A 27,544-nucleotide genomic window follows, 5' to 3' on the forward strand; every position below is an offset into this window, starting at 1 on the left:
TAGTTTCTTGTTTTGATTTATTAAATTGTCAAATATTTTATATTTTTGATCTAAACTAATTTATTTTTACGGTAAATATACATTCGGTCTTCACACATCTTCAAAATAAAAACTTTAGAAGAACACGACTTTGTAATTGTAATTTTGGAATTTGATCAGGTCAAACTGTGTCTAACTCACAAATACTCATATTTTCTTATAATAATAATAATAACATATAATTTGGAAAAAGGAAAAGAAAATAATTTTAAAAATGAGCTTTTGGTTATTACAAGGCCACATTTTCATGTTCCATGTCCTTGTCTTTCCCATATAAAATATAAAACCGCACAAGAAGCTTATTCGGACACCATTTCACACCTTCACTCATTTTTAGACACATCAGTTTTGAAATTTAGTTTTGGAACGCCACCCTTTTTTACATACTAGGGCATCCACGATGCTCTACTACCTTTTATTTTCTAGAGATCGAGAGAAAAAAAAAACACAATTATGATCGGAACTCTACTGTAACAGTGTACCGTGAATCTGTGATCTACATTTAGGTTTAAGTTGCTCCACTCAACTAGAAGTCTAGAACGCACTACCACCATCAACAAAATATGTTATTTAATTTTCTGAGGGAAAAAACATAAATGAAATGAAATGAAATTTTAAATAATTATAATTTGTTAAGAGAAAAAGAAGAAAGAAAAGTACTTAAGGCAAGGCAGGGTGAGGGCTTCAGCTCTATTTATAGCCCTCAAAGCATCCAAATCTCTCATTACCAAAAAAAACAAAAATCTTTTTGAGCTTGTTTCTGATAAGAGAAGGGAGAAGAAGGGAAAATGTGTGTGCCTCTGTCGCTTTGTTTTCACTGAACAACACCACCACGACGATGACGACGACGACGACGACGATCTGCTCCCTAAACCGATCATCGCCCTTCTGAATCCGTTTCGGCCTCTCATCCTCCTCCTGCTTTCTCCGTTTTCTGGAGCCGATCGGTGAGCAATCTTCATTTTTTGTGTGCTTTTTATTTTGCCTTTTCATTTCTTCAACTGTTTCGATGATCGCTTTGTATTCAAAGTTTCCTGCTTTGTTTCGATGATCGGAGTGCTGATTGCTCACAAATCGATCTGATTCGGATGTTTATTCGTTTTGTTCATTTGATTCATTCGTTGAATGTGTAGCTGAATATGTATTTTTGGTCAGAGTCATCGTTGTCGGAATGCTGAGTTTGGTGAAGTTTCGTGCTTTAGGTTGAAGCTAATGACTGGTTAGGAATTGACCAAAGAAAAATGACCGATTAGGATAAAGAAACAAAAGATATCACAGAACTGGAAAATCGGAACGGATTCATTTTATTAACATTATTTGGGCATTTGCCTTTCATTTGTTGCTTGGCTTTTGGAACTTAGATCTTTCAAGCGATATAAACATGCCCATTAATAGTATATTTGCTGTTTCAGTACCCTACTTTTCCTCTATAGGAACCAACTGAGGCAAGCTTCACAGGATTTTTTTTCTTATTGTGTTTGTTTTGATTTTCCTGATCGATCAATGTTGTTGCGATCTTCTTCTTGTTCTTATTATATTATTGTATGATACAGCAAAATTATATGGTCTGGATGTGCCTGCAATGGGGTTTAAAATTCCATTCATGGTATTGTTTCAGTTATATGCTTGTAACAATAAATTGTGTTTTGTTTAAGAATTTTAGTGATTTCTTTCCTGTTGTTTATGTTCCAGAGTATCCTGAAGGGATTATTGGGTGGAATGTGATTTGCATGGGCTGAGGATGCCAGAGTTGCGAAGCGGAGTGCGCAGATCAAAACGGCTTGATGATCTTCAGCCTTCCTCACAACCACCAATTGGTCAGGCCGAAAATTGTGTACTACCTGCCCAGAATAAACCTCGGAGAAGAGCAGGTGGTGGTAGGGGAAGAGGTGGTAATGCTGTAGCAAAAGGTCCTTCACCGGCAATACCCACTAGGCAGACTGCAGCTGGTAGAGGTCGGGGCGTTAGGTTGATAGATTTAGACCCTGAACCTTGCGAGGTCCGTCCTGAAGCTGCTGCTTTAGGAGCTGCTGAACCCATTTACAATCGTGCGGACGTTGTAGCAGATAAAGATATTGCGATGGAGGGTGGTGGAAGTGCGGACAAAATAGTGGGAGGTGAAGAAGAAGCAGGCGGGACTCCTGTTCCTGATAGGGTATATAGCCTGTACTTAATACTTTTGATTGGGTCCGTTTTTGTCTCTTTAGAGTTATAAACACACATTATTAATTCCATTGATGTGGGACTACTAATTGTAGAACCAGCTTTTATGACTAAATACTCTGGTGATTATACTCTATTTGGCTGATTATCAGCGTTACAAAAAAACAGTTCTATGTTTCCAAATCTAATTGTTCCAGTGACGTGGATGGCCAAATAAGAATATAACCGTTCTCTTTGAAAGGAATGGTACCTTTAATAAATGTCTTGTTGCGTATACAGAAATTAAGAGTTTCCGTTGCTTGCTGCAGGTACAAGTTGGTAACTCTCCTGTGTACAAGGTAGAAAGGAAGTTGGGTAAGGGTGGTTTTGGGCAAGTTTATGTTGGCAGAAGGGTTAGTGGTGGCACTGATAGGACAGGACCTGACGCTATTGAGGTACCTAATCTGATTAATTGAACTTCTATTTTCTTTTTGGTTACAACTTTTATTTTCAGAATCACAAATATATGATCTTTTTTTATTCTTTTTACAGGTTGCTTTGAAGTTTGAACACCGAAATAGTAAAGGTTGCAATTACGGCCCTCCTTATGAGTGGCAAGTTTACAAGTGAGTTTTGTATTCCTTGTTTTTTTTTCCCCTAGTATTTTACTACAAGATTACATATAACTATCTTTAAGTTTATCTGCATTACTCTTGAAATGTTTCGAATATTTCTTCTGATTCTTGTGGTTATTTTCATCTCTTAATAGTAATCTAAATGGATGTTATGGAATTCCTTGGGTTCATTACAAGGGTCGCCAGGGAGACTTTTACATTCTGGTAAGATTTGATTTGGAGTTCCTTACTATCTGATTGGAGTCCGTACTCATTTACATTGTCTGATGGGTCTATTATATTTCAGGTCATGGACATTCTTGGACCCAGTCTTTGGGATGTTTGGAATTCTCTTGGGCAATCGTAGGATTCACTCTCTCTCTCTCTCTCTCTCTCTCTCTCACTCTCTCTCACATGCACACAATTGACACCCTGCAAAACCTATATGAATATATGCCCCAACGTCTCTTGTGTACATCAAAGTTTATGCAGCCCTATAATTCATTATTATGTCTGCAACAGGATGTCTCCAAATATGGTGGCATGCATTGCCGTAGAGGCAATATCAATTCTTGAAAAGCTTCACTTAAAAGGGTAAGGTTTATTGGAAACTTTAACTTATAATCTTACGTGTATGCAACTTTTCAACCCTCCCCAGGCTTTGCTACCAGTTCTTATCATGGATTTTTCATTTCAAACCAGGTTTGTGCATGGCGATGTAAAACCAGAGAATTTTTTACTTGGTCAACCTGCTACACCTGATGAGAAGAAGCTATATCTTATTGATCTTGGATTGGGTATGCCGCTCTTGTGCTTCCTTATCTCAACTTCACGCAAACTATTTGTGTACTTTGCATGGTCATATATGATTAGCCAACCCCACTTAGTGGGAAAAGGCTTTGTTGTTGTTGTTGTTGCATGGTCATATATGATGTGTTTCCTATTTATTGTAAGTCCTATTTCCAAATTTAGTGTTTAATACGTATGTTATATAAATATTCTAATTTTGTTTTCAGCGTCTAAATGGAAGGAAGCATCTGGTCAACATGTTGAATATGATCAGAGGCCTGACATATTCAGGTTTGTAATGTTAGAACAATGGTCTTACATGTGCTCAGTCATCTTCTGGATGGCCTTTAAATATTGAAATTTCTACTTTTGGCAGAGGAACAATAAGGTATGCAAGTGTACATGCACATTTAGGTCGGACTGGAAGTCGAAGGGATGATCTTGAGTCATTGGCATACACATTAATATTTCTCATAAAAGGAAGGTTACCCTGGCAGGGTTATCAGGTGAGTCATTGGCATACACATTAATATTTAAATGCGTTTTGCTCTCTGTATTCTGGTCTCATATAAAGCTGACAACCTATATTCTTGTTTTTTCTTGAAATTACAGGGGGATAACAAGAGTTTTCTTGTTTGTAAGAAAAAGATGGCCACCTCTCCAGAGTTGATGTGCTGCTTCTGCCCTCCCCCATTCAAACAGTTTCTTGAAGCTATTACAATTATGAAGTTTGATGAAGAACCAAATTATGCAAAGTTGATATCCTTCTTTGAAAGCTTGATCGAGCCATGCCTGCCACTAAGACCAATTAGAATTGATGGAGCTCTTAAGGTGCTTTTGGTTACTTTTCCAACTTTGTACTTTAATCTTTTTTTGGATATTCTTCGAACTTTCTATTTATTCAACGTTCTGCATAAATAGGTAGGACAAAAACGGGGAAGAATGTCTATAAATTTGGAAGAAGATGAACAGCCAAAGAAGAAAGTTCGACTGGGTAGTCCTGCTACCCAGTGGATTTCAGTGTACAATGCGCGTCGTCCAATGAAGCAAAGGTGAATTATACATTTGTTCAGTCTGATTTCCCCTAATATGTGATTGTGCAGTGGAATTCTCCTACATTATTTTTTTTATAATTCTCATTTTCATATGAACATGCATTATTTCCATATTGTAACATTGATAAATGGTACCAGCAGCAGTTGAAGTATTTTTAATGTTTGATTTTCGTTGAGAAGGTTGTTATACAGTTTATCAGTCCCAAACGGGGTATGAATTTTGGATTAGTTTTCATTATCTTGACTGCTAGTTGTGCATAAGCAAATTAGCTAACTAATGGAGACTGGCAGTGATATTCCTTTTTTGTTTCCCTGGCTCAAGTGGTGGTGGTCTGTTACTAGAAATATCTTAAATATCAGTTTAACTGACCTTTTTCTGAAATTTGATCTGAATCATAATGCTGCCTACCTAATTGGAAAACATTATTGCTCTTAAATAAATTATTCTTTATTGGTTTCTAGTTATGGTTTAAATTTTAATCATGTATAAAGTGAATATAAAATACGAGATTTCAATTAATGAAAGCATGCGTAAATTACTATTTTCATCTTTTACCAAATGTTGATATCCTCTCATACTTGTTTATTTATTTGGTATCTTTTGTTTCTGTTTGTCATGGTTCTTAAAAACCGGTTTCCTATGTCTTCTGACCTGTATGACTTTAATCAATTTTGTGGATAAGCTGCACTTGTTTTTGGTTAGAGGGAAACAGTAGCTTTTATGCCCTTGTATACTGTCACAATTTGTATCAGGTCCCTGTATTTTAGGTTTCAACAAAGACAAATACGGGGAAAAATGGAAAAAGATAAGATACGTGTATGTTGAGTGTAGTTCCATAAAATGTAAATGATACATGGACTTCTCTTAAACTACATTAAATTGTTTTGATTTTGGTTTCTTGAGATGCATGATAATGATGATTCTGATGTGTCTGTATATAAGAATTACTTAGTTGTCTACATTGCAATTGTTGTGTACATTGTGTAATTGCTCAATGCCCATTTGTTGTGTACATTGTAATTGTTTTCTTGCATGGTATTTTTCACTCTTTGTAAGGAAACCAAGAGGCATGGCTTGGACTTGAACCTAGGATGGCCTGGGCTTGAACCTAGAATGAAGTGGTGTGTCACCAGGGAGGTGCCCCACATAAAATTTTCTTGCATAATATTAAGTAAGCCTCTTACTGGACATGTAGGTATCACTACAATGTGGCGGACTCAAGGCTGCATCAGCATGTCGATAAGGGTAATGAAGATGGCTTGTATATCAGCTGTGTAGCGTCTTCATCAAGTCTATGGGCCTTAATCATGGATGCAGGGACAAGTTTCACTGCCCAGGTTTATGAGCTGTCAACTGTCTTCCTGCATAAGGTTAGCATATGAAATAAGTATATTCGATCATCTTGTATTAGTAATGTATGCACTTCTTGAAGTATTTCTTATCTTTGTTATTTTGTTTGGTTCTGGACAGGATTGGATCATGGAACAGTGGGAAAACAACTTCTATATTAGTTCAATAGCTGGTGCGGCTAATGGGAGTTCCTTGGTTGTTATGTCCAAAGGTTTGCATTTATTTATACCATTGAAATTAATATTTAAATGATTATGAGATTGATTTTTTTATTAATATTTAAATTATTATGAGATTGATTTTTTGTATGGAAATGTGTTGTGTGCTTCTATTATACACGTTTGTGGCACTGGTTAATCGTGAAATATGTGATGTTTCTTATTTTTTCCAAATCCCTAATCTCTGTTTCTCTGATGTTTTCCTCTACTGGTTTTTGGATCCATTGTGGTTTGTGGATCGGAATGCCTTGATTAGTCAAAGGTTCTATATCTCTAGAATTGCCATTGGATCCATTATTGTAATGTCTGAACCTTAGTTTTAAATTGTTTGAAAGAAAACACATTGAATGAAACATAGAATAAGTGCTGTACTTGATTTTAATGAACATTGATATGCGTTTTGAAATCCTCATCCTCCTGGTTGGGGCAAGCTGGCTAGCTACCTACACGTGACAAGTTATATTTATGTTCATCCCCACCTTTATAGTTGTTTATAACCTGCTTATTTCGGCAATGCAAGTGTCTTATGAGAACCCGTGAACAGAGTTGCATCTGAAGCTCGATGATTTTTTTTTTTTTTTTTTTTTGCTATAGAACTTCAAAAAAAAAAAAAAACATTAGGAGTCTTTTGCATCCGTGGCCCAATACTGGTGTTGAAAATTTCAATATTAATCTTTTTAAATTTAAGTTGGCATAGTAATGAGCACATGGGAATGTATGTTTTTGCGTGTCACGCTTGTGTATGGATTTTGATCATCTGCATGTTATGCTGGTAAATGAAACATTCAAATGGGAGACTGTTATATTTTTATGTAATACGGACCATGTCCTAAGCACTGATTTATGCTGTATGGTGTTGTATATAGGTACTCCATACACCCAGCAGTCGTACAAGGTAAGCGAATCTTTTCCCTTCAAGTGGATAAATAAGAAGTGGAAAGAAGGTTTCCATGTAACATCCATGACAACCGCTGGCAATCGCTGGGGTGTTGTTATGTCCAGGAATGCTGGATTTTCGGACCAGGTATATTATTACTCAGAGTCAACTCTGTAGAATTCTTGAATTTCTAAATTATGTTCTTTCTTTTTTTGATGATTGCTCATTTGCCCCCTTTTGCATTTGATTTGAAAATACAAGGTTGTGGAGCTTGATTTTGTATACCCAAGTGAAGGCATCCACAGGCGATGGGAAAGTGGCTACAGAATAACATCCATGGCTGCCACCGCTGATCAAGCAGCCTTCATTTTGAGCATACCAAAACGCAAGTTGATGGATGAAACCCAAGAAACTCTGCGTACCTCCGCCTTCCCAAGCAGCCATGTAAAGGTAAGAAACTGAGTGTCTCGTGTTAGTTTTAGTTTTCTGTTATTCTTTATAATCTGGGGCTCAAATGTCTCGGCTTGCCACACCAGAGATGAGAGGTATTACTATTGAGGCATATACATGACAATTTTCACTGACGCTGGATTCTGCGTAACTTGGGATGTTTGTTTGGTTTGTTTATGCAGGAAAAATGGTCAAAAAATCTCTATATTGCATCGATTTGTTACGGACGGACCGTTTGCTAATTTGTTGAGTGTATATGTGGTTTATACCTGAAAAATGCAAGTGAAGCTTTTGAGAGCTTTTTACAAGTTGGTCTTTGAGTAGTTGGATAATCCTTCCATTCCCTGCAAGTAGGAGCGAAATGATGGAATTATATTTGGAAAACATGTGGCCGCAACCAACAAGCATGATGTTATGTTTGTATTGCTTAATCTGTTTTGTGTTGGATTCAAACTCGAAAGGTGGTAAATAGAAACATAACAAACTTGTTTAGGACTTGCCTGCAAACCAATTTATGGATACAATCTGGTTGGCAATTCCTATGAATTTTAAGTACCTGATAGTTTTTAATTAATCTTAAGAAAAGAGGTTAAGTAATCAGATTTGATGTTCCAAATTTAATCATTCAAGTTCAACCCAAACAGAGCAATTCCTTCCACAACACATCAAACAGTGTTCGAATCCGTCCAAGACAAACTTATAGGTAGACCCAGCATATACTGATATGATAACTTGGTACAAGCAATTTAGTATTGTTGCTTAAATTGATTTACAGTCTGATTCCAAAAGATTTTAATAAACAATTTAAACCGGAATTCAATTCTGACTCCTCTCCGTTGGAACTCCTTATCAATTCATTTTCTTCCAATTTGATTACGGATTAGTAAACGAGTCATTAGAATTATTAAATTCTTTTTAAGATGTTAATATTGGCATTGCAAAAAATAAATTTCGACACTATTCTAAATATAGATAGTTTGAAGTGCACATAAGAATTTGAGTCCCAATGATAACTCTTTTCCTTTCGGCTGCCAACAAAGTTAAAAAAAAAAATTATTTGTTAATTTCAGGCCCAAAACAAAACCACCTAAATCAAACCTTGTAAATTGAAAAATGCTAGGCATATCACATCTTGTGTCTCATTTAATGTGGCAAGTGACGTGTACATGTCACGTCATATAATGAATTTATATTATTGGATGTTGATTGTATGCATCACTTGCCACATGAGATGGTAAACCAATGTGGTATAAAGATGTGGGTTCCCTAGTATTTACTTCATAAATTTCACCGATTAGTTCTATTTTCTCTCATCTTATAGCTAAAAGACAAATAAAATATCAATGTAAGATGGTCGGGAAAATAGAACAAGTGGTGGGTGAGTATAACATTACTCTACAATTATTTCGGCAGTATGAACCAAACCGAATCATTATATTGTAATTAGTTTAATTATAATTTTGGGTAAAAACCGATATAATCCGACTAAATTTACAGGCCTTGGATATTGAGGACTCAATACAAAACTGGGCTGTGAATTTGACAAAAGGCTTGAAAATGGACCACGATATTATCCGACCCAAAGTCCAAAATAATTCATCACGGGTTGCCAGACCAGACCAGACCAGAGTCCAGACACACTGGTGTGGTGTAGCAGCTTCACAATCGCACCAGAAGAGCCGAGTGTTGTCTCCGTCTTCGTCATCTCTCTCCAGCAAAACCAAAACCCAAGAATTCCAGCGGCATCGCATTCTCAATCTACAGGTACATACATGAGATGAAACGATTCCTTTCCTTTGATGCTTACACTGATTCAATTTCCTTACTTGTTTCTCGTTGAATTTTCTTTCTTTGTATGAGTTCCCAAATTAGCGAACAAACTGTAGCCCTTAGATTGTATATGTTCCAATCAACAAGGAGAACCCAAAATTTTAGTCTTGAATTTTGGGCGTCGACTAGGTTCACTTTGATTAGTAAACTCAGATGGTTGTCCGATCCAACTCAGCCCCATTTTTGTTTGGACCAGAGGTGGTTCTGTGATTTTGGGGTTAGGAAGATAAAATAATTTTGCTATTTGTTAATTTTGGTAGAGAAATTAAAACGGGGTTTTGATTTTATTTTGACAAGTGAAAATATGGAGCCCGAGGTGGTTGATGCAGAGCTAGTGTTGCCAACCCACTTGAGCTTCAAGCGCATTCAGATGTACGAGAAGTATCCAAAAGGCCAATCAAGAGGGAGACATTGGAAACATCTCAAGCAGATCATTCAGGCTGAGAATTATCAGAATTACCCACCCGATGAACCAAATTGTAAGTTATACTGATATAATTAGTTTCAAGCTTCTACCTTTACCCCCTTGCGCAAATTGTTATTCAAACTGAAAATCTCTTTGCCATTGAAGAACTAAGTATGTTTTTTACTATGACCGTAATAGCGCTTAAGAAATTACTTAGTTTGTAACTTTGTATGGATAAATGTATGTATTTTAGCTTTGTATTTTAAGCATATTACTGTCAAGTGTTGTTCTCATTTTGTTTTTCTTAATGTCCCATGCTTGCAGATGTTAATATAGAATCCCCACCCTCTATGCATCCAAGCAAGAAAATTTGTGATATAACAGGATATGAGGTATGTAAAACTTATTCCAAATTTTGAAATTTTGATTTAACAGTACCAAGGTTGGATTTTTTTTTTTTGTATATATATCATAAATTTCAGATACTCATACGAGTTTCGTTCGTTGATTCAGTGTCCTAGAAACCTGTCCTTTCATTCACTATAGCTACATAGTTGCTAGTTAATTACTTTCCAGACTTTCATTCTGTTAAAAAAAAAACCTCCATGCTACCCAATCTGTTTATTTAAATATTTGAGAGTGAATTTCATGACCAAGGCAGGCCAAACTGTTGGACTTTCCTGTTATGCAGTGATGTATTTTAGAAATGTGTAGGAAGAAGAAGTTTAGAGAGAAAGTGAAGAGGCAGAGAGAGTTCTCAAAATATCTCAGTGAGAGCCAAAAATGCTCTACTGCATATATTCATTCTTTCCTCAACATTTACATGACACTAGGGAGAGAGAAGCTACGTGAGCCTATGAGCTCATCATACCATTCATTACAAGACCCTATGAGATCTTGACACATGCTTACATCTGAGCCTAGCACAATATTATCTAATCTCAGCCCTTGATCACAAACTGATTTATTTACACTTGCTAAGGTAAGGAAAATACAGTTTAGACCTTAATCAACTAACACTCCCTTCTAAGGTCTTAACTGAGATTACCCCAAGCTTATCCCTCAGAGCACAGAATCTGTCTTTAGCAAGTGCTTTGGTGAAAATGTCAGCTAGTTGCTCCTCACTTTTGCAGTATTGCAGGTCAATTGTTCCTTCCTGAATTGCATCTCTGATGAAATGAAACTTCCTCTTGATATGTTTAGACCTCTGATGGAATACCGGATTCTTTGACATTGCAATTGCTGATGTGTTATCACACATCAAAGGAGTTGGTTCGATCAATTCTTCACCAAAATCATGCAGCACAAATCTCAGCCATGTAGCTTGAGTGGTGGCTTCTGAGGCACTCATATACTCGGCTTCAGCAGTTGAGAGTGCAACACTCTGTTGCTTTACAGAAGCCCAAGAAAATGCACCACTGCCAAAGCTGAAAGCATACCCTGATGTGGACTTCATGTCATCTTCATCTCCACTCCAATCACTGTCACAAAATCCTATGAGTAGAGCTGCATTTCCCTTTTCATACTTAATTCCATAGTCAACAGTTCCTTGCACATATCTGAGTATCCTCCTTGCAGTGCCAAGATGTTTAATGGAAGGACAGTGCATGTACCTGGCAAGTACACATGCTGAGTACAAGATATCAGGCCTTGTTGCAGTTAAGTATAGAAGGCTGCCGACAATTTTCCTATACAATTCTTCATCTGCAGCTTCACTCCCATCACCTTTCCTTAGTTTATCCGTGGGAGGTAAGGGTATTGAGACAGATTTGCAGCTCTTCAAACCAAACTTGTCCAGTAAACTCAGTGCATACTTTTTCTGGTGAATAAAGATACTCCCTTCTTGTTGGATTACTCCAATTCCAAGAAAATGATGCAACAAGCCTAAGTCGGACATCTCATACTTGTTCATCATATCACATTTGAAATCTTCAATCATTTCTAAACAGCTTCCAGTATAAACTATGTCATCCACATATATAGAGACAATCAGAGTTCCCTGTCCATCCACATGTTTCACATATAAGGTGGCCTCACTTGGACTCTTTTTAAATCCACTCTGCAGCAAATGAGTATCAATATTGCTGTACCAAGCTCTGGGAGCTTGTTTTAGACCGTATAAGGCATTTTTTAACTTATATACTTTGTGTTCTTCTCCCTTGACAATATACCCATCTGGCTGATCTGTATACACTTCCTCTTCAAGGATCCCATTCAGGAAAGCAGACTTTACAGGTACAGTTTCCACCCTTTCTGTGCTGCCAAAGCAATGAGTGTTCTTATAGTGTCCAATCTAGCCACAGGTGCAAACGTCTCATTAAAATCAATTCCGGGCTTTTGAGTGTACCCTTTGGCAACTAATCTTGCCTTGTGTTTTGGTACAGTGCCATCCAAATTCAATTTGGTTTTGAAGATCCATTTTACCCCAACAATTGGTTTGTCACTTGGCCTATCAACCAATCTCCAAGTGTCATTCTTCTCAATCATAGTAATCTCCTCATCCATTGCTTTCTTCCAAGCTTCATCTTGAGAAGCTTCAATGTAGTTCTCAGGTTCAATGACACTGAGTCTACACTGAGCAAACACTTCATTCAGATCTCTCCACTTCTTTGGTGTGTTGTCATAAGTTTCTGTGAGTGGAATTTCACTCTCCATATTCACAGTGTTAGGAGCATCATTGTGTACACTGGAAACATACTCACTTCTTGTATTTGGGCAAGATAAATCAGAGGAACTAATATTAGTTTCTTCACACACACCATTTTCTATCTCAGTTATGCTTATACCCTCATTAGCTTCTGAGAAAGGTACTGAGAAATGCACAGTTTCCATATTCTCCCAGTTAAGAGCAGCATCTTCATCAAAAATAACTCCTTGAGACAATGATCTTCTTGTGTTTCAAATCATACACCCTGTAACCCTTTTCTCTTGTCCCATATCCAACAAATACACCTTTCTGTCCAGTTTCATCCAGTTTCTGTCTTAACTGGGTTGGCACATGAGTGTAGCAAACAGAACCAAAGATTCTCAAGTGTTTTACCCCTGGTTTTCTACCACAGAATTCTTCACAAGGAGTCTTGTTCTCTAGTGCTTTGGTAGGACACCTGTTAAGCAAGTAGACAGCAGTGTGAACTGCTTCACCCCAGAACTTGAGTGGTAATTTTTTTTCATAGAGCATGGTTCTTGCCATCTCTACTATGGTACGATTCTTCCTCTCAGCAATACCATTTTGCTGGGGAGAATAAGCAGCAGTGAGTTGCTTTTCAATACCAACATCTTCACAAAATTTTTCAAATTCTAGAGATGTGTACTCTCCTCCTCTGTCACTTCTGAGTTTCTTCAGTTTGTAACCAGTTTGTAATTCAGTCATGGCCTTGAACATTTTAAAAATTCTGAATACCTCAGATTTGCACTTCAGAAAATAGACCCAACACATTCTGGACTTGTCATCTATGAAGGTAAGAAAATACCTGCTACCTCCAAGTGTCTCACTCATGGGTCCACACACATCTGTGTGTACAAGTTCTAAAGGCAACTTTGCTCTCCATTTCTGTTCTTTGCTAAAAGCCTCTCTGTGAGCCTTTCCAGTAGCACACCCTTCACACACCTGATTGTACTCCTTTAGATATGGCAGACCATACACCATACTCCTTTCTTGTAGCATTCTCAGGCTGTCATAGTTTAGGTGCCCAAATCTTCTGTGCCATTTCCATGTGTTACCTTCAGTGGTAGCAATATTTGCTACAATATGATCCACATGATTAAACATTAGTGGAAAGCATCTATTTCCCTTCATTTTCACAGTGACTATATGATCTTGCAGTTCACGATCTCTAAATATGCAGGCCATGAAATCACCAAACACCAACCAATAGCCATGTTCAACCATTTGTCCTACACTGAGAAGATTTTCATCCAAACCAGGTACAATCATTACTTCTGGTATGAACCGAGTGCCTCTTTTGGTCTCCACAATCAGTGTGCCTTTGCCAACTGAGTCAACCAATTCCCCTGTGCCCATTTTCACCTTACACCTTATACTTCTGTCAATGTTGATCAGCAATGATTCAGTACTGGTCATGTGGTTACTGCAACCACTGTCCAGATACCAAACTCCACTATTTTCTTGCACAGAAGCCTTATGACAGGCATAGAACATCATCGCATTATCTTGAACATGATTCAAATAATTTGCAGTATGATTTTTCTTTGGCTGGTGACAATCTCTCACTACATGTCCAAATCTGTTGCAGTTATGACACTTAGGTTTTCCTTTGAACCAACACTCTCCATGATGAGCCTTATCACAGATCTTGCACTTTTGTTTAACACCCTCAGTGATCTCACCCTGTCTCTCAGGCTGTCGAGTGTTGTTTTCCCACTTCCTAGACATAGACTTCCAATTCTTCTTTCCCTTACTGTGATTTCCCTGTGTGAGTGGCCTATTCTGTGCTTTAGGTACAAGACCCATAGTGGAGAAAGCATGCTCTGTGCTTGTAATTTCATCAACATGTCTACTCAATCTAAGCTCATAACTCTTAAGAGATCCTACCACTTCTTGCACAGTCACAGTATTCAAATCAGAAGTTCTTTCAATCACAACACAGATTGGATCATATTTACTGGACAAACTAATCAAAACCTTTTGCACTTCTCTTTGATGAGTGAGGTTCTCACCATAAGATTTCATTTGATTAATTAATTCAAATAGTCTAGTAAGATAGACAGATAGAGATTCATTCTCCTTCATTCTCATATACTCAAATTCACGACGTAAACTTTGAAGTTTAACAGATCTTGCCTGTTCATCGCCGCGAAACTCCTCCTAGAGTAGATCCCAGGCACCCTTTGAGGTCTCTTGATTCACAATCCGAGGGAAGATCTCCTTCGAGACAGCACTCTGAATAATGCCCAGTGCCTTAGCATCTTTCATGAGCAGATCTTCCATGTGTGCGTCCAACTCGTCATCATCTCCTTCATCATCATCCGATGAGGATGAATCTTCCTCGTCTTTCTCCTTCTTTGTTTTCTTCTTTTCTCCTTTCTTCTTCGATTCTGGAATAGCAATCCCTTTGTCAACCAATTTCCATATCCCATACGATTTGAAAATGGTGACCATTCTCACTTTCCAGAACTCGAACTCCGTTCCATCAAAAACGGGAGCTCGTAAATCACCGCTTCCAGATCCAGCCATTTAGCTTGAATCGGAATGAAATTGAGAGATTTCACGTTGGATTCTCTCACACAATTTCACAGAATTCAACGCCCAGTCCGAAATCGAACCTAGGCTCTGGATACCATGTTGGACTTTCCTGTTATGCAGTGATGTATTTTAGAAATGTGTAGGAAGAAGAAGTTTAGAGAGAAAGTGAAGAGGCAGAGAGAGTTCTCAAAATATCTCAGTGAGAGCCAAAAATGCTCTACTGCATATATTCATTCTTTCCTCAACATTTACATGACACTAGGGAGAGAGAAGCTACGTGAGCCTATGAGCTCATCATACCATTCATTACAAGACCCTATGAGATCTTGACACATGCTTACATCTGAGCCTAGCACAATATTATCTAATCTCAGCCCTTGATCACAAACTGATTTATTTACACTTGCTAAGGTAAGGAAAATACAGTTTAGACCTTAATCAACTAACACAAACTTGTTCAGGTTGCCATCTGGTCTGCCGTCAGGCATCAATTAAATGTAAAATTAATGGCCCAAGTTTGATGAAAATATCTTTGGACTGCTAAACTTATAATAGTTGATCAAACTTGGTTGATTTGAGATCCAGCCAGACATTCATATATGTTGCCTGTTATTTTTCCTTGTTGTATAGGGTTGATATGATCAAAGGTTCTGAAGAGATATTCTCTGTGAGACGCATTCCTATTGATGTTAAGATAAACTGATTAGTAAATGTTTAAAGCTTTCCTATTCATTCTTTACCACTTTCGTCATCTTCACAGTGGAGATTGATGCTTTTTTCCATCATGCAGGCACCTTATTATGATCCAAGGACCAACCTCCGCTATGCCAATGCTGATATCTTCAAGCTCATAAGATCACTTCCAAATGAATATGTCCAAAGATATCTGGCTCTTAGAAATGCTGCTGTGGTTTTGAAGTGAACAACACTTTCCAGCTTCCAAAGGCAGGATTCACTTTTTCTCCACTTCTATTATATAGAAAGCATATATATACAGATGATGGCACTTGGGCATAAAAATGCAAATTAATTCATTTTCATGGTCTTAATTTCAGGAAGAGGGGCATGGGGAGATTATAGAGTAGTGTTTTGGGATATTTCTTGCGTTGTCATTTCAATATTTCCAGTTTCTTAAAAATCAATTTCTTGAGAGAGAGAGAGAGAGAGGTTTGAACGTTGTTGTTAACTAACGGAACTTGAGATTGGTTGGGTGTAAAAAGAGATGGGAGAATTAATTGGTTTGAGTTCACCATGAGTGAGGATATTTTGGACATAAATATTGGGTCTAGAAACAAAAACTAAATTCACCAAGAAAACATAGGGATGCAGAGAAAATATTGGTGGTAAAGAAACAAAATTGCTCATTAACTTACTAGTGACTAGTGAGCGCTTAGACACTTGTTTAAAGATTGAAGTGACTGATGAGAGGGATGGTCTTAAGCCTTCCTCAGTCCATTTTTACTCCCTGTAAGAACAGGGGTGGAATAATAAGAAGAGTTATCCATTTATCTCTAGTATTATTATCTAATATTTACTAGGATACCCGTGTAAAATGATAGATGTAGTAGATTCTCATCGCTGTTCGTTTAGATTTCATCCAGTGTGCGATAGTCTTTGTGGAACCACATAAGTTGTTGCATACTACTTTAATATCTACATGAAGTCAAATTAGTGATGAATGTTCAAAATGTGTTTTGGGTTTTGCAATAACCTTGGTTAGGAACTTAGGAACTTGAAAATGTCATTTAACATGATGCAAATGAATCATGGTTTACTTGTTGGAAACTTGTTATGGAACTGGGGTTATCTTGGTTAGTTGCACTATCTGTGGCTGATTGCTGATGTGGAGGGCTGATGTTAGTTTGATGTGGTTAGCATCTTGCTCCTATGTCACACACTTTTGATTTTGTTTGTGACTGTTTTGCAAGCAAGTGATACGTTGTTGCCAGTATTTTGCACCACCTCATCTTGAGGGCATTGATGTGGGCAAATCTTTGAAATCTGATGTTGCTTTTTTGGCTACTGGCTTCTATACTCAAGTCGAGCATCATCAATTCTTGCTATTTGGTTTTTCTTTTTTAATTGCTGCATTGTCTTTGCAAGATTAGTTTCTCTCAAGCTGACATTACAAGTTAAAACACAACTTCAGATCAGAAACATTGCACCCGCAGTATATCGTTTTTTACGTTTTCATGGTTCTTTGTTGTAGGTGGCTGAAGCACCCAACTATATCCAAAGAACCACCTCAACATAAGAAGATCAAGTACTGGGTGTCATGGAATTCTATCATCTTCCAAGTACTGGGTATCATGGAATTCTATCATCTTCTAAGCCGTGTAGATTTCCTTTGTCGTATTAATTACTAAGAACAAGGCCCTTTCTATTCCCTCCCTACTTGTTTCTAATATTCCGTTTTATTTGGTACACATTGACCATGTATCCGCAATATACTGATTGAATTAATGATGAGGTAGTCCAAGGTTTCAATAGTTACTACATTTTGTTTTGTACAGATGGTGGCCTCAACCGGCCTAAGAGTAGGAAATACTGGTAGAAAATTTCAAATAGGACTCTTGTTTTAGTTTTGAAGATTCTTTTGGAAGAACAACATGTAACTTGGCCGTTGTCTCGGCATGCTAGAAATTTAGTTTGGTAGGGTTTCTGTATAGCCGACTTCACTTAGTGGGAAAAGGCTTTGTTGTTGTTGTTGTTGTAGGGTTTCTGTAAAGCTATGCGTGTGTAATGTGTGAGCAAAAACAGCCGCAAATATGTACAAGAAAGAGATACGAGGCATTATTTTAAATTGTAATATATGAGTTTACACAAGTCACTCAAGGTAGTTCAGCCAGTGGCAAGTAGCAAACAAATTAACTACTTGCTATGTTGCCAATTGGGAGGCAACAGCAATGGCAGTTGAAGTTATTTAAATGCGACGTACGTACGGTATCAAAATACCAAATAAGTAAAAACGAAACGGAGTCTCATCAGAGATCCCTCATCTTTATTCAGTGTCTCGGGCTCGGGTTCAGCCTCAGGCCTCCCACCCTCTGAGGACAGTCGCCCTTGCAACGCGGTTAACTCCGAGCGTGAAGGCTCCCATCCGGAGGTCGCAGTTATGGGTTTTGCACATCTCCTTCACACCTTTGAAGCCTTTGGTCATGTATGTCTTGAGCTCATTGTTCACCTTCTCTTCATCCCACAAGAATCCTTGAATGTTCTGCAATTTATATATGCACCACCAAATTAGGTAGCATGGCATGAAAAGTTAAAACGTTGTGAAAATATGTATGTGGTGTATATGGTATATACCTGCACCCACTCAAAGTAACTAACAGTAACTCCTCCAGAGTTTGCATATATATCAGGAAGAATTACAACACCCTTCTTTGACAGGATCTGCAAAAAATTCATTTTTAATAATTAGACATTACTGGTGTTTTAGTTGTCCCCTCTTAAATCTAATTGTCATCCAATTAGCGAAGCACCGACCTCATCAGCCTCAGGGTCAGTGGGATGATTAGCCGCTTCGATTATAAACTTAGCCTTTATGTCATTTGCATTTTCCCTACATTCAAAAACAACGGTTGGAATTTCATTATGTTTCGTAAATCTTGATGTAGTTTTGGACTGCCTATTAGAATTAAGCAGTACGTACTTGTTGATGACACCTCCTAGGGCTGCTGGAATGAGAATGTCACAGTCTTCAACCAAGATTGAGCAGGGTTCTATTGGATCCCCACCATGGAAGCCCTTGACCCCCCTGTTGTCCTTGACATGCTTGACCAGGCTTGGAATGTCAATTCCTTCGCTGTTCTTTAGGGCTCCAGTGATGTCACTCACTGCAACTATTTTGCCACCACTCTCATGGATTAGCTGGGCAGCCCACGAGCCTACGTTCCCGAAACCCTGAGATCGATAGAATTGAACTTAGACAACAAGTTAAATCAATAGAAATCTAATCTAGGTTCAAGTCTCTGACTCTCAACCTCATAACCCTTTCGTGATCAGTATAAGTTCACCTGTATAACAAACCGTTGCCCAGAGATGCTCTTTCCATACTCATTGAGTAAAGCCTCAGTCGCAAAAAGTACTCCTCTTCCGGTTGCTGCGTCTCTTCCTAGTGATCCACCAAGATCCTGATTTGCAAGAATAAAAACTAATAAATTACGGAATTGTACGCAAAAAAAAAAAAAAAAAAAAAAAAAAGCATACAAAATTTAACTGAATGAAAGAGGGCAATTTACTGAAGCAACTTTCCATGATTTACTTACAATAGGTTTTCCAGTCACTACTGCAGGTGAGTAGCCATGAAACTTTGAGTACTCATCTAGTATCCATGCCATGGTCTGTTTAAACACCAAAAAACCGAAAAGATCGAGAAGAGAAAATTGTTAAAATACAGTTCAAAGTTTATCTGACATTCAAGCTGATCAACTTGATAACCAAATTCTTTGTAATCAAATCTCTTGAACAAAATTAATGGAAAATGTGGCGTGCTCAACCTGTGGACCTGTCCCCATATCTGGTGCTGGAACATCGGTGTGAATTCCGATAAGATCGTGTATCTTTTGTGTGAAAACTCTGGTGAGTCGCTCTAGTTCGGAAAGACTCAACTCCCCTGGATTACATCCTATACCCCCTTTGGCACCCCCATATGGGATGTTGGCTACTGCCGTCTTCCATGTCATCAGCTGTGCTAAAGCATTCACCTCATCTGGATCAACCTACATTTTCCATAAAAGGATCCATAACAATTAAAGACAATTTCATGGCAGCGAGTCTTCATATATGACAACCTTTCACATTTGTCGTAGAAGTGGAACTTAACAAAGTATATGCATATACCTCTGGGTGATATCTGATTCCTCCCTTCATGGGGCCTCTAGCATTGTCATGTTGAACCCTGAAGCCAACAAATGAAGCCAAACTGCCATCGTCCTTCGGTATAGTACACTCAACCTGCACCGAAGCATATAGTTCAAAAGCAACGAAAGGAGAAATCTCAATAACCACATTAGTTTTAGGGTCTGAAATCTACCAATAATTAAGAGTAAGGGATATACAGAAGGGAGATTATATGCAAAATTACCTTGATTTCCCTAAATGGAATAAGTAAACTTTTCTCAAGCTTGGAGTCCAATCCCAAAAGCCGAGCAGCCAACTTAAAGTTTCTGTTCGTTGCCACTAATGCATTCATCGTGCTTCCTTCTTCAAGTGTCTGTCTCAGAAGCTAAAAGCAGCTACTTCAATTCGCTTCTCTAGCTAGCTGTTATTACGAACCTAGATATAAGATGGAGAAACATACATCAGTTTGCACTCTATAACAAATTTTCAAGGTAAATGACCATTAAGGATAACATTTCAGGAACTTCAACCCTACCATGCATATGCATATTATATAATTTATCAGTCCAAAAAATAAAAGTTGTGCTAGTACTTGCTGACAATTCGCTCTTACGAGCATGGAACCGGTTCTCCGGACACACACTGCTTGTTTGCTACTTAATCAACCTGAAGATTCTCACACTCATAGTACTTGATTATGATTAGCTGCATTAGCTATATACACAATTAGATTCGAATTAAACAGCAGCACTAAGCAGTTCAACTGTAGTATGTGCTCTATAATTAATAGATTAACACAAAAAGAATAAGCAACTCACAAACAAAGTTCTCACCCCACTACAATAGAAAAAGGGGAAAGCTCATATTAAGGAAAGTATTGATGTGAAATTAAAATGTAAAATTTCATTTTTATAGCTAATGTGACAAAATAACATTTCAAAAAGTTTCATATTCTAACCGAGATATTAAATTAAAATGTTTTTTTGATTATTTACAAAATTAAGTGGGTTAGAATTTAATAATAAAATATCAATAAATGGAGAAGAATAAAAAAATATGTGGGCCTATCATTAAAATAAAAAAATAAAAAAATAAAAAATTTGACGTTGCCTTTTAAGTTTGGTAGAGAAGAGGAGAATGTTAATCCATGTAAGATTTTGGCATCTCTTTTGAAACCGAAAAATTACTTCTTTTTTTTTTTCGCCAAAACAATCCACATAGGATTTTTTACATCCTATTTGGAGATGCTCTTAAACACTAAAAGTATTATACATACGTGGACCCCTTCAACTGTGATGATAAATTAAAAGTTGACTCGATGATTTGAGAGTGATGCCACTTTCTTAAATTTCCAATTAGTGGAATATAATATGGATCTAGCTAAACTAGTCTTGGACTTATGATCCGTAATTCAGAAGAGTATTTTTGGAAACGGCTGAAAATCAAAGAGAACAACCTAAACTCTTCCAACCACATATTTGGCTCTCTCAATAAATTGGGAGTTGGATATATAGGTGGCTTGTGGCGGAAAAGGTCCTCTTGTGTTACTGGGAATATATTTTATTTTGTATTTCAGCTTCTCCTATTGCAACGCACTTGTTTGCGCATTATATTTGAGAAAACAAAACCATTGCAAGCAGTATATACCGATCGTTTCATGTACATTTTCTTCGAGGGATGTTATCAAATTATATCAATCACATCACATTTTTAGATACATGATCAAGCATTTATCAATCTAACAAAATTCATTGTTTAATAAAAAAAAAATCAATCACTATCATTTATCAAGTAAATAATTAATGATATGTGCACATCACGACACATAGCACAACTAATATCTTTTCTTTTTCCAAAAAGCATGATTCCATGCGCAGAAAAACTTATGAGATCACTTTTATCTCCAAAGAAAAGAAAGAACAAAAATGGAAGATGAAAGAAATGGTTCTCAGATTTGTGGAAACAGAAGGATCAACAAGCCATATAAACAGCAAGGCCATCCTTCAGCATTTAAAAATTTGCAGTTCTAGCAAATTTTATACCTAGATAAATCTTCGTAAATAAATGCCAAGTACATTTTAATACATATGAATTAGCTTCTTAACACATGTCATTCTCTAACCTGTCATACTTTTGGGGAGTCAGTATCACTGTTTTCACCTTTTATTTTCCATTTCCATTTTCTTTATTCAAGAAAAGGTACGTGCATGTACCTTTTCATATACGTCAACTCTTTTTTGTTACTTCATGTATATGTAACATTACCATGAAAGAAAAGGGAACTATATTATTGCGCAAACCTTTTGCTGAAACGGAAATATAAACATGGACTCATGACCTGGATAGCTACGTGCATGCAAGTAATATTATCTTTAAGCAAATTAAGTACGAAATTGTTACTGATGATGATAAATTCACTAGGGTTCCAAAACCAATACAGATCAATAGCCAAATAATTGTGAGAATAGTGGACTTCAGAGAGACAAGGAACTATAGATATATATATATATATATATATATATATATATATATATTTATTTATTTATTTATACTTACACTGGTTAATCAAGAGAGAGAGAGAGAAGAAGAGGGAGAGATCAACAGGAGGAACCCGAAACGCAGCGGCAGCTAAAACTGATCAATCGAGCTTGAATGGTGTAGTTGAAAGACTCTACTGATCAAGAGGGTCAAGTGGCTGATGGAAGTCGAATTTTAAGCGTGGATAAAAATATATATAGATGTCAGTGTTGAACATATGACTAAAACCGATAGAATTAGGACAAAAGTAGAATCCAATTCTCTAGCTATTGCTACAATGGAATCCCATATTCTTGAGAGTTGAGACTTGTGTGTGCGCGCATATATAATATATGTATGTGTGTGTGTATATATATATATATGTATATATCATTCTGCAAAGTGTAAAGTGGTGACGACCATGATTAATTCCATCTAACAGGACAGGAATACGAATATATACGATGCTCCTGCCCCTGTAGGATTTTGTACCACTTAGATTCGTAACGCACGATCCACACTTGACACTGCCACCTTCCCTTTTCATTTCACACACATCATTCTTAAATATTCAGTTTTACAATAAAAAGATTAGAAACAATAATGTGTGTGTGTGTGTGAGAGAGAGAGAGAGAGAGATGAGAAGTGAAATTACAGGAGACAAAGGGCGCATGCATATGCATCTAGAGGTACTTGAATCCGACGCGAAACCCACATTGCACAGCCATTTAGTCGCATTCCATAAATGGTAGTATTTGTAGTGTTCGATACCGCCCATACCTTTTATTTGTGGGTGACTAGTGGAAACATTAGGCATGATGATGTGGTCTAGTAAAATGCCTCTTGATTATAGCATTACATATTAATAGGAGAATAATGATTGTGTTCTTCTATGGGGCACCTATTATAATTTGTCCCTCCACGTATAAATTATAACGTATCATCATGTATGAAATTATAATCGGAACCATTTATTCTATTGATCACCATCTAAAGATCATATGCGAAAAATCATTCGATTTAGGGATCTTTTAGTCATTCATATACATCAAACAAATAGGCAATTCTCCGTGAGAATGCTAGTCAATTGGTTTGACATGCATGAATGACTAAACGATCTCTAAATTGAATATTTTTTGCATGTATGATCTTTAGGTAGTAATAAAGATAATGAAAAGTTCCAATTATTATTTTCGTACAATAAAACTATGTTAAATATAAATCAGGGGACAGATATGTTCCCACTTGGAGAGAACACAAAGTATTATCTTTAGTAGCAATATTATACATGTGTTATAACTTTTGTAGCAATAGATGGACACACAATTTACAACTAAGAGAGATTGCGAGATTGCTTTTCTTATATCTTTATAAATTATTCAGGCAGTGTCAGCTGAAAAGATACAAAACAAGGCAAGTTTAATCAATAAAGGAAAACCATGATTAACAAATCACGACAATTTAGTGATCAAAAGAATCTCCTTCAAGTGGTCGGTCTAACCAATTAATTTCTTCTGGTTAACTTAACAATGGTGGATTTGATTAATATATTCACAGTAATAAATATTCGGACATACAAAACTCAGACGTACACTTATTGACACCATCAATTAATAGAGGTGGATTATACACACACACACACATACACATATGCATCGTTAAAGTTCACATGGATTAAAGAGTGTATTAACAATGAAGAACTTTAATGGATGGGTGATACTAGAGGGATGCTTTTTAGATCGTATACATGATGATTTGTCGGTTGATAATTATATTTCTTCTTTAATCATCAAAAATAAAATTTGACATTAGCTGCCGCATCATGTAATTTGCAAAATATAGTCTAAAAGATGGTCTCTTAACATTTTTCTTTATTGATAGACCTCTCATGGTGATGTAATTTACACAATCTTGACTGATTTCGCATGATGGATTGGAGTTTCCGTCTTCATCCCATATCATCGTGCAATGGCCATCCGTATGTAGCCTAATCCTAACATCTCCCTTTTCCATATGTATATAACCCGCATGCATGCATGGAAGATACATCTTCCCAATATTTCCTTACATGTATTTCTCTATGATTCATTGTTGTGGTGAAGAATGAAACAAAGCTCCCGATCGAACGGTAACTGTCGTATACAAACATATAGCAATTGATGGATCACACTGGCCACGAACCATTGTCATATAGTATCGATTTATATTTTAAACATCAAGTTTTTGACATATAGAGAAACCTAGATATTGGACTATTATGATGTTTCATACGTATTACATGATAATAGACAAACAAAATTGTAACTTAGTAATGCTACAATTATCATATTTTTCATACTATATTTATACAATTTCTTCTATAGAGGTAGAACTCATCAACACATGTGGATCACATCCCTATAAGAGAGGTAATACAAATACAATATGAAAAATGTTGTAAGGATAGAATTTTTGCAACTGAATTACATGCACATGCACATGGTGTCAAATGGACATGTCCTAAAATTAATAAGGAAAACAAGGGGAGGAACACATTTTTCCACTTAATTCAACACATAATTAAGAACGTAATATAATCTTTAGAGTTTTACTTTTTTGCTACAAAATTAAATCTTTAGAGTTGATCAATCCTTGTATACTTGAAATTTTGGGACACACATGTATATGCAAAATTGTGAATGCACTGTTAATTCACCAACACAACAAATTTCGTAAATGATCATTGGCCAAAAGCTGATTTACTAGACATTTGAATATAATCATTGGCCTAGCAAGGTAGAGATATAGGTCACTAGGCTGAATATAGTCACTGGCCAAAAGCATATGACAACTATTTAGAAATGATTTTTGTTTTTTTTGTTTTTGTTTTGTTTACACACGTACAGAAGATAACCATTTTTTTTCCTCTTATTTATATCCCCTCTTGATTGTCACAGATTATTAGTATGAATATCATGTTCATTACACAATTTACAGAGAGCAAGTGTTTTTATTTTCTTCTTTTTAGTAGTATATTTTTGTTCTTAATTATATTATACATATAAAAAACTAAAGTGGTTTTTATAATGGGGTATAAAGAATGAGAAATGCTAAAAGGAACTCTCTCAAAAGTTAGATTCTTCACGAACTTTTTGTTACCTCACAGTTTAACGTCAATTTTTATACCAAATTATAAACATTGTGTCAAAACATGAGGTGACAGAAAATTTATGAAAACTTCCAATTTTGAGAGTGTCGTTAACATTTCTCCTAAAGCATTAGGATGGGGGGATGAAGTGCTTTTGTTTTTGCTTACGAAGAAGGCATGAAATTAAGTGAAGCCAATAGAAATAGAATGGAGGCCGAAGGTCAAAAGGTTGGAATCCACTACGTAATACACCAAAGTCTTACATCCCTTGTTGCCAACAAATTAAAGCGATAAAGAGATAAAAACAAGACATAAAAGAAGCATTCCCACTAAGCCCTATGAACCTACCTTGCTATCTCAAAGAAACTTGCTGCTAAAGTTAATTGATCAGTCTAGTTGTGCCTGTGCATTGATTCCTTCTTATAAATTTTTAGGGAAGGGGAACTCCCTCCTATAATTTATTTTTCTTGTTTAAACTTCAAAAATATTATTAAATAACAAGATTAAAACATATATATGCGCGCGCGCTCAATGTGAATAGCAATATATATATATATATATATATATAGCAAAAGCAAATAGAGATTGATTCGGTGTTTAGTTCCCATGAGTCGGAAAATTTGAGAATTTGTTCCCCATTTCATTTTTCATTTACTGAGTTCAGATGCGGAACTAAAAATTTCTTCTAGTGGGTCAACCGAAAACAACTAAAAAAACCTTATTATAGTATGATTATACCCAATATGATATTAATGATAGTTTCAAATGATGATGTATCACAATTCCAATGTTATAAAAATTTCAATATAGTAGTAGAAAGTGGTAAAGTGATGAGAAAAATTATAAGTACATGATAGGCAAGAAATGGTTTTTTGTTTTGTTTGAATGACAGAACAAGAGCACTATTGCTCATATAATATTTGATATGGAGTATAAGTAGAATGAATGTATGTTAGATATTAGATATATATATTTTTTTCAAAGATAATCCGTGTATATTATATAATTGTAGTATGCAACTAAACAAACGAATTAATTGAATGAGGGCATCTGCTCTCAATGAGCCTTTATTGGCTCCGCCCATGACTGAGTCAGAACCTATTTATATATAACCAAGTTGATCGAATAACCCCAACTCCTACACTTGCTGTCCAAAGAGTTTCTTTTTTTTATCTTTTACTTTTTGGATTTGCGAATGAAACCAAAAAAGTTTACAAGAAAATTACAAAATAACCTTAAAAGAATAATTGATGAGCTAGCCAGCCATAACAGCTAGAAATACGTATAGTTTAGAGAAGAGGAGAGAGAAAAGGGAGAGAGTTGGAATACACGATAACAATAATTTAGAAAATGATGGAGTTTTGAACTGGGGCGCAATTGGTTTCTAAGATCGCTTCCAGTTTTAGGCTTTTTACTTAAGACGTATGAGTAGAAACTCAACACCCTATTCACCAATAAATCGACGGCAAACATAAAATGGGCCCAAAATATTGGTGAGATAATGGAATCACTAGTAAGAAAGAATCTTTGATGGAAATCCAAATCAGAGTCTACCAAAAACTAGCACTTCCCCACTAAGGAGGCACAAGATATAGATTCCATCCATTTGGAGTAGCACTTAAGATTCTTTATATGCTCACGAAGTCCTGCTTTAATCATTCAAAGATTAAAGAACAAATGAGATTAATCATCTTTTTAACGTTTTATTGATCGTTAATTTATCCCATGAATCAAATAAGAATAATGCTAGGTATACCAATATTTTAGATTTAATTTGCAAAGCATGTGATGTGTCACCAATTGAAAATAAACAAGTTAATCGACATTTAAATAATAATCCAATCATCACTAATCAAGTCATATAGTTTACAAAATATAAGTTAAATAAATAATCTCCTTAGCATTACCAACCAAATCATGGATACTTGGATTCCTAGGTAGCTGCGTGTCATTGTAGAGGGCTTTTTGTTGAGAATGAGTCTCACATTGATGGGATGAGGGACCTTGCATGAGTAAGAGGTTGGGTTACTCTCTATATTGCCAATTAATTTTATAGTGGAATCTCAATTTTTTCCACTTCG

The 27,544-nt window shown here is 36.4% G+C and overlaps 3 protein-coding genes across 6 annotated transcripts; 2 read left to right on the forward strand and 1 right to left on the reverse strand.

Annotated features, from left to right (window-relative positions):
• Positions 1–643: 643 nt before the first annotated feature.
• Positions 644–8,071, forward strand: LOC114820087 (casein kinase 1-like protein HD16). The gene is made up of 17 exons (XM_029090256.2): positions 644–986; positions 1,732–2,194; positions 2,511–2,636; positions 2,734–2,807; positions 2,951–3,020; positions 3,103–3,158; positions 3,318–3,389; positions 3,498–3,592; positions 3,812–3,875; positions 3,961–4,090; positions 4,197–4,415; positions 4,506–4,636; positions 5,836–6,010; positions 6,111–6,201; positions 7,075–7,232; positions 7,347–7,535; positions 7,718–8,071. The coding sequence occupies exons 2-17, from the start codon at positions 1,781–1,783 to the stop codon at positions 7,775–7,777; spliced, it is 2,124 nt and encodes a 707-aa protein (XP_028946089.1). The 5' UTR covers positions 644–986; positions 1,732–1,780; the 3' UTR covers positions 7,778–8,071.
• A 961-nt stretch (positions 8,072–9,032) lies between these two features.
• LOC114820088 (protein EIN6 ENHANCER) lies at positions 9,033–17,467 on the forward strand. The gene is made up of 5 exons (XM_029090264.2): positions 9,033–9,299; positions 9,663–9,844; positions 10,096–10,163; positions 15,765–15,919; positions 17,184–17,467. Exons 2-4 carry the CDS (start codon positions 9,670–9,672, stop codon positions 15,894–15,896), a joined length of 375 nt encoding a protein of 124 aa, XP_028946097.1. The 5' UTR covers positions 9,033–9,299; positions 9,663–9,669; the 3' UTR covers positions 15,897–15,919; positions 17,184–17,467.
• A 278-nt stretch (positions 17,468–17,745) lies between these two features.
• Positions 17,746–23,154, reverse strand: LOC103449307 (glutamate dehydrogenase 1). 4 transcript variants are annotated; one of them, XM_070809905.1, is made up of 11 exons: positions 22,992–23,057; positions 22,376–22,514; positions 20,064–20,254; positions 19,820–19,933; positions 19,477–19,698; positions 19,246–19,320; positions 18,994–19,110; positions 18,630–18,880; positions 18,464–18,539; positions 18,284–18,370; positions 17,746–18,191 (listed from the first exon to the last, which is right to left on the reverse strand). In XM_070809905.1, exons 3-11 carry the CDS (start codon positions 20,169–20,171, stop codon positions 18,006–18,008), a joined length of 1,236 nt encoding a protein of 411 aa, XP_070666006.1. In that variant the 5' UTR covers positions 20,172–20,254; positions 22,376–22,514; positions 22,992–23,057; the 3' UTR covers positions 17,746–18,005. The 4 variants fall into 4 exon arrangements, with proteins under 4 accessions (XP_070666006.1, XP_017192016.3, XP_028946095.2 ...); XM_017336527.3 differs by lacking the exon at positions 22,992–23,057 and adding an exon at positions 20,412–20,524 and having other exon boundaries at positions 22,376–22,543; XM_029090262.2 differs by lacking the exon at positions 22,376–22,514 and having other exon boundaries at positions 22,992–23,154.
• Between the last annotated feature and the right edge of the window lie 4,390 nt (positions 23,155–27,544).

Source organism: Malus domestica, chromosome 12 (assembly GCF_042453785.1).
Source record: "Malus domestica chromosome 12, GDT2T_hap1".
In the NCBI taxonomy this organism is placed as follows: Eukaryota; Viridiplantae; Streptophyta; class Magnoliopsida; order Rosales; family Rosaceae; genus Malus; species Malus domestica.

Excerpts from the sequence above, each read along its gene's own strand:
- LOC103449307 (XM_029090262.2), bottom strand. The coding sequence starts at position 20,171 with ATGAATGCATTAGTGGCAACGAACAGAAACTTTAAGTTGGCTGCTCGG. Across the intron at positions 19,934-20,063 it reads TTCCATTTAGGGAAATCAAG|GTTGAGTGTACTATACCGAA; the intron begins GTAATTTTGCAT and ends GCTTCGGTGCAG. Across the intron at positions 19,699-19,819 it reads GAATCAGATATCACCCAGAG|GTTGATCCAGATGAGGTGAA; the intron begins GTATATGCATAT and ends TGGAAAATGTAG.
- LOC114820088 (XM_029090264.2), top strand. The coding sequence starts at position 9,670 with ATGGAGCCCGAGGTGGTTGATGCAGAGCTAGTGTTGCCAACCCACTTG. Across the intron at positions 9,845-10,095 it reads CCCACCCGATGAACCAAATT|ATGTTAATATAGAATCCCCA; the intron begins GTAAGTTATACT and ends CCATGCTTGCAG. Across the intron at positions 10,164-15,764 it reads GTGATATAACAGGATATGAG|GCACCTTATTATGATCCAAG; the intron begins GTATGTAAAACT and ends TCCATCATGCAG.
- LOC114820087 (XM_029090256.2), top strand. The coding sequence starts at position 1,781 with ATGCCAGAGTTGCGAAGCGGAGTGCGCAGATCAAAACGGCTTGATGAT. Across the intron at positions 2,637-2,733 it reads CAGGACCTGACGCTATTGAG|GTTGCTTTGAAGTTTGAACA; the intron begins GTACCTAATCTG and ends TTCTTTTTACAG. Across the intron at positions 3,876-3,960 it reads CAGAGGCCTGACATATTCAG|AGGAACAATAAGGTATGCAA; the intron begins GTTTGTAATGTT and ends TACTTTTGGCAG.